General features: G+C 43.8%; 1 protein-coding gene across 1 annotated transcript in view; it reads left to right on the plus strand.

The window, feature by feature from the left end:
• NSF (N-ethylmaleimide sensitive factor, vesicle fusing ATPase) overlaps nt 1–6,876 on the plus strand; it is a gene marked incomplete in the record, with an annotated part of 153,800 nt that overhangs the window by 140,391 nt on the left and 6,533 nt on the right. Inside the window, 1 exon segment of the mRNA XM_014591835.2 lies at nt 5,847–5,981. Coding sequence (XP_014447321.1) covers nt 5,847–5,981 — 135 coding nt within the window.

The raw sequence follows: 6,876 nt of genomic DNA on the forward strand, positions 1-6,876 counted from the left end.
CTCACCCCGGAGCCCGGCCTATCTTCCTGCCGCTCCACTGTCGGGCCCAGAGCCTTTGCTCTGCTGGAAAGACCTGTGTAGATGTAGGAGGGGGGACCACGAGAGCACCTCCTCTGTGCCAGGCACACTAGGCTGAGGTCTACAGGGACGGGTCACTAAGACATGGCTCCTACCCCAGGGGGCTGAGGGGAGTAGCACCTGAAAGAAAGTCGGATTTGTAAGTGCGTGCAGTGGAGCACTGAAGTAAGGCCGGGTTTTTCTGAAGATCTCTGTGTTGAGCAACACCACCTAAGTAAAAATAGGACATTATTTCTATTTCAAGAATGAAGCCAGGCCAGCCATGGTGGTACCGTGGTAACACAATGCTCTGCAATGCTGCGGCCACATGGGAAGGTCCTGGGATCACAGCCAGAGGTCTCTCTGTGCATTCCCTCGAAGGAATGCTGTCTCTGTCTCTCTTTCAGAAGACAAACTGCAGGAAAGAGAAAAAAAATGACACCAAGATAAGTGGCGGACTAAGGCACCTGCCAGCAGGAAAGCTGCTTCTCCCCCTGGCTCTGCACCAGATTCTCCCTTGGAAGGCCCTGCCTCCAGCTGAGGCCCCGCTCTCACCCCACTGCCTGACTCTGAGTTCTAGGGGGTGTTTGGCCTTTAGTGTCCGGCCTCTGCTGGGCCTTTCCGTAGTAACCCGAGTGAAGCTGAAGACTGGAGCACTCATCTTCCCTGAGGCAGAGCGAAGCTGGGCCCTCTGGGAGAGTGTGCTGTCCCTGTGTCCCTTGGCACCAGTGCCCTGTGTTGTAGGGAGGAGCTCTCAGACACCCCACAGCTCACACCCCGACCTCGTAGGCAGAGGGCAACTCAGATTCTCATAAGACCATTCATTCAGACTCTCCCTTCCTTCCATTCCTGCCTGTTCTGATAGTGATGACAAAGACACCCCCAACCAGCATTCTCACAGGATTTTTTAATCCCATTTTTATGGTTGAGGAAGAAACAGGTATGAGAAGTTCAGTAAGTACCCTGAATCACACAGCCGTGAACAATGGCGCTATTACCAAGCCACCTGTCTGTCAGGGACGGGCCTCCTCCATTGCTGTCTGCCAGCCCTGGGCTCACATTAGAAAGGACACCAGGGCCCGGGTGGTGCTCCGCGGCCATGCAGTGCTCTGCGAGGCTTACCCGCGTGGGAAGGTCCTGAGTCTCTGTCTCTGTCTTTTTCATTCATGGAAGAAATAAAAATACAACTTTTTAAAGGACATCATCTGTGTAAGGACTGGGACCACAAGAGTGCCTCCTATGAGCTGGGCACACGCCTTCCTGGGGATGCTTGCTGTGAGAGCTGGCATGTCCTCATGCAGCCGCCGCCTCACAGTCCGCTGGAGGTGGACCTTCCTGTGTAGCTGCCCAGATCTTATCTCCAGAGATGCCACAACTGTCTTCATCACAGTTCTTTTTTCTCAAGAACCTTTGTTTCCTGTTGCTTTTTAGATGAATTCTCCTTCCTTTCTTTAGCATTCTGAGTCTGCCTTTAATCCTCCCCCTTTCCCCAGCTTCTCTCCAGAAACTTCACTTTTCTCTCCAGAGACTTCGCTTTCAGCCCTGGGGGCCCTGCCTGGCTACTCCACTATGGGAGTGAGAGCGTTAGAGACCCACCCTGCTCCTCGGAGCCTTGGGCTGTATCTTAATGTACAGCGCTGAGGAACCTTCCAAGACAACCCACCCCAGGAAACTGCATTCATGCACTGTGTCCCCTCAGCCATGTTCTCTATGAGAGCAGCAAGATGAGGGAGTTTGGATGTGGACTGTGGGACGTTAGGTTTGTGTTTGGGGATGTGTTACTCGTGGCAGCCCCCCGAATAGGATTTGCTTTTCCTAGCTCACTTGCAATCATTTTGAAGACACAAACCAATCTCCTAGTTCCGTAAGTACCTGAAAAGAGTACATTTGTGTTAACATGACAATCGGTTAATGTCTAATCTCTCACTTACCAGGCTTCTAGTTTCTTAATATTCTGAAAATTTTCACTCTCATTTACAAAAACATCAAATTCTAATCATCAGAAAATGAACCCCCCCACACCCCAGCTCACAGCAGTTGCAAGTTGCACTCTTAAACTCACTTCTTAATCCATTTCAGGGTTCCCAATTGTTCCCAGTTAATTCTTCTTACCCAGGGTGTATTACACTTGCTCAGCCTTGAATGATATGGAAAGAATGGCCTTTCTTTACTGCATAACTGACTTTACTTTTGTTCATAGGTTGAAATCGGCCCTTCCATTTCACTGCAGCATTATATTGGTGGCATTTTTACTTAGGGGGAAAAAAAGCTTTCTTCCACACGAACTTTTGTTACAAATCAGTTTATTGGGGCCAGTCAATGGGCAAGACCTATGAAAGGGTGTGGATTATCTGGTTCGTCCTTTGTGTGGCAAAAGGCTTAGATGCTGCTTAGTATCTGCTCATTCTTCATCATGTAAAGCAGTGGGTTTTGAAGGATCAACACCTTACTGAGCCCTGCCTTTTTCATGGAAATGTTTTCACCTGAGTTGCTTCTTATGGTACGAAGAATTAGTTAACTAATACTTATTTAACCTTGGAACAATGTTTATCGTAATCCGATTGGCAGATAGTCATTTTATTTAGGCCTTTGCTTTATAGCATCAGGACTAGAGATCTCAGCCAAGAATATGCTGAGAGCTTTTCTTCCCCATATAAGTTATCACTTTACTTTTTTTCTTTCTGGCAAGGGGTATGTTTGGGCCCTGTGGACTTAAGACCAGTTGCCCAGCATTGCCCAGGTGGACTGCCTCTCTTGGGTGGAGTACAACCTGCATCCCCCTTTCACGCCGCTGGCAGCTTTTCCCTTCATATGACATCCAGTGTGATTTGTTGTGTTAATACTTTCAAAGGTGTTTTGTTTTTTTTTCTTGTGATAAAGCTTCCTTGTGAGCATTACCACTAATTAATACAAAATGACCCAGTGCAGTTTAATTATTTGGTAATGTTTTTTCAGTGTTTTCTTAAAGATGATGCTTTACAAGTCAAGGCCTGAACTTGCCTGGGTCATGACCTCTTTGCAGTGGCTGCAGTCTTGTTAAACAAGAAGAAAAGCAAAACATAAATTAGCGTCTCCATTATAAGTTGCCCTGCATTTCCCAACCTTTCAGCGCTTTGAAGAGCATAGTCACTGTTAATGCAAGAGGAAATTTCACTAGGAACATGGCCCTGATTTAAAGTTCAGCTGTCTGGGCTGAGTAAGAACATCTTCCCCAGTGTCGCTCGTCTACAGCCAATGTTGACCTCCACGAGGAAGGAGCAAGATGAGGGAGTTGAATTAGGAGATATGGGACATTAAAAATTTCAAGAGAGGGACCAGCAGGTAGCATAGTGGTTGAGGACCTAGAGTCTCACATGGCTGATTGCGGTTCAAGTCTTGGACCTGGCAGCTTGCTTCCTCATTTTCTCTCTCTCTTTCTCTCTCTCTCACTCTGTCTCTGTCTCACTCTGGTCAGATTAAAACAAAATAATAATAATAATAAATTAAATTAAATAATTTTTTTTAAATGCAGGAGAAGCAGAAGGATGTTACCTTTCATCATAATGATGTGGGCTCTGGCCGGTTAGCCTTCAGGGATATGTTCCCAAGTTTACCATTAAATTCAGTGTTAAAAAATACTTCAAGGGACAAGCCTTAGCCTGATGCTTAAGGGAACCAGATCCTACGTGATCGGCCAAGCATTTTAAATCCTGGACCTGGCGGCTTGAAAAATATGCCAGGCACATGTGCATGCATGCCCCAAATCCCAAAAGGATAGAGAAATGGGAGAGAAAGGATTGAGGTGTGATCAGGCCCCACTGTGGGATTCTTTCCCTCTCTCTCTTTCTCTGTTTCTCTCTGGTAAGCACACATGCATTCTGGCAATTAAAGAAGACATATCTATGGACCTCGTATATATCATAAATCTAGTGACAGAAGCATAGTTTATTCCTCTTCTGTTTTCCTAGTGAATACTTTTTATAAATTAAATCTGAAGTATTTTTTAATATTTTATTTATTATTATTATTATTTTAATTTGCTATAGGGCATATGTGCTCCCCAGAGAGAGAGAAAGAAAGGGAAAGTGAGAAAGCAAACCACCGGGTCCAGGACTCAAACCGTCAGCTATGTGGGAGTTCAACACCTTAACCACCATGCCATCTGCTGGCCCCTTGGATTTTTTTTAATGTGTTTTTCTTCATGAATACTGTTATTGGGTCATCAGAAAAGTCATGATGTATTTTTCTATGTTTTTCTATGCAAAAATACATCATGACTTTTCAGACAACCCAATAGTATATGACTTGGGCCTGTGTCAGGTTTCCAATTTTTGCTCCATCATTAAAGGCAATTAGTTATTTGCCTTTGAACAAATTACTTATATCCGTGAGACTCAAAACTTCACCAGTTAAATGGGGATCATACTAGCACTTAATTTCTCATAATTAAAGAGATTGATCTGAAAAGGTACCATACTACAAACAGGTTAAGTGGAAATTTTCATGTGAGATATCCAGACCCCTAACCCCATGGATTCCTGGTTTCCTGGCAACTAGGTTTTTGTTTTGTTTTGTTTTGTTGAGAGCTTTTTGTTATAGGGTGCGTGCACTTGCCAGAAAGACAGAGAGAGAGAGAAAGCAAGAAGTCTCCCCCCAGGGGGGATGGCCACACTGCAATCCCTTCTCCTCCGTTCTCCTCTTGGGATTTGGGAACGCACACACATGTGCCTGGTGTGAGTTTAAGCTACCGGATCCAAGACTTGAACCGCAGTCAACTACATGGGAGTCCAGCGATATATCCATTACGCCAACTGCTGGTCCCAAGGCAACTAGGTTTTATAGCCATCAGGAAGATGAGGAGGATTCTCCTCTTGGAAAAATATACACATTCAGGACAGAATGGCAAAATGGAGGAGAAGGGATTGTGACATGACCACATCCCACTGAGAGATGCTTTCTCTCCCTCTCTCTGTCTGTCTTTCTCTCTGGTGAGTGCATGCAATTGAAAATAAATGAGAAAAAGAAAACATTTGAAGAGAAAATGAAGCAAGTAAATACAAGAAGAAAAGCTAAAAATTGAAAATAGTTGCCTCTGGCAAGTGGGAATAAGGAATGGTAGCATCCTTTTAAATGTTTTTGGGATGCCGGCAGGTAGCGTGGTGATTACGGACACTGGACTCCCACATGGCCGACGGTGGTTTGAGTCCTGGACCTGACAACTTGCTTTCTCACTTTTCCTTTCTCTCACTCTCACTCTCTGTCCTTCTCTGATCAAATTTAAATAAGTAAATAAAGTTAAATGAAAAATAATTGTTTTTAAAAACTTTTTTTATTTTTTAACTAAAGATGAAATTTTAAAATATTAAATGAGACAGATATGTAAAGCACTTAGCACTCACTTATTGCAGTTAAGCGTTGCCCAGCTTTATCCTTGCCCAACTTTTCTAAAAAGTGTAAGAAAGCCCTTGCTAACCCAGCGACTTCGACTTTCCATTCATTCATTTTGCCACCACACGCGTGCTTGGCTGGTTCAGAGGAAGGGACCCCACAGGTACACATCAGTATCTCTCCGCTTGATGTGCGGATCTCCCCGATTTCCTAATCCACTGTCTCACCTTCGGCATGAGAAGGAACTGTCCTTTTTGTAGATAATCGTGAGCAAAGTCCTGAATTTTTTTCCTCTCTTTTGCCTAATCATTTGCATTTCCATGATTAAAGAAATGGATCTTGCACATGTTCTTGAGGCTTACCCTAGTTTCCTAATGAGTCTCATTCTGTGCGTTTTAACACGTTTCTCTCTCTACAATCAGGGGCGCAAGCTTCTTATCATTGGGACCACCAGCCGCAAAGATGTCCTTCAGGAGATGGAAATGCTTAACGCTTTCAGCACCACCATCCATGTGCCCAACATCGCCACAGGGGAGCAGCTGCTGGAAGCTTTGGAGGTAAAAATGCACTGTTCGTAAGAAAGGGGTTGAGGCTAGAAATCGCACGAAGGGGTACCACAGCTGTTCCACCTGGCATTTGGTTTCTCTGCTAACCTGCAACATGGGGGCCTGGGGTGTTTATTACCTCTGATTCTTTTCAGGAATTAGAGGAAAAGGATACCTAAAAGTGAGTGAATGAACTTCCTCTTCCTAGCATGGGCAGTACACAGTCTGCCAGGGATGAATTGCTCTGTGTCCAGCACGAGTGACGCAGACAGGTTACATGGGCCTGTACGCGTCCGTGGGTGGTCTCGTGTCGGGGCAGGCTCATCACTAGGTAGAAAAAATAGCCATTCATGGTGGCTTTGGGCACATTTCCTTGCATTTAATGAATTGGAACTATGATTAAAATCTGACAAACTTTTAAAAAGCTACAGAATTAAAAGGAACTTTATTAAAAGTTGATCATACAGAAATGTTTTCTTAAATTGTTTGATGATGACAAAGTCTTTAATTTTTAAAAGGGCATCTTCTTTATTAAAGTTTTGATTAAGATCGTGTTCACAGAAGACTTGCTATGTTGGAAAAATCATCTAGCGAATTGTTCAGCAGTTGTGGAATCAGCAAACCCTTAGGCCCCATAGAGTCGGTGCATGCTCCCATCAAAATAGAAATTATCTACATGATAAATGTTTCCAGGTTACCCAGTTTTTGTGCCAGGGCTGGGTAAGAAAGCTAAATTAAGTCTGCTTTGACATATATAGATCATTCTTAGAAAAGAATGTTAAAATGTTTTAACTCATATTTATTATGGATTGGAGCTTTTTCTTTTCTTTCTTTCTTTTCTTTTTTCTTTTTTTCTTTCTTTTTTTTTTTTTTTTTTTTTGACCAAAATATTCTCTAAAGTCTCATG

The sequence above is a fragment of the Tupaia chinensis genome, unplaced genomic scaffold, assembly GCF_000334495.1.
Source record: "Tupaia chinensis unplaced genomic scaffold, TupChi_1.0 Scaffold000624_1, whole genome shotgun sequence".
NCBI classification, from domain to species: domain Eukaryota; kingdom Metazoa; phylum Chordata; class Mammalia; order Scandentia; family Tupaiidae; genus Tupaia; species Tupaia belangeri.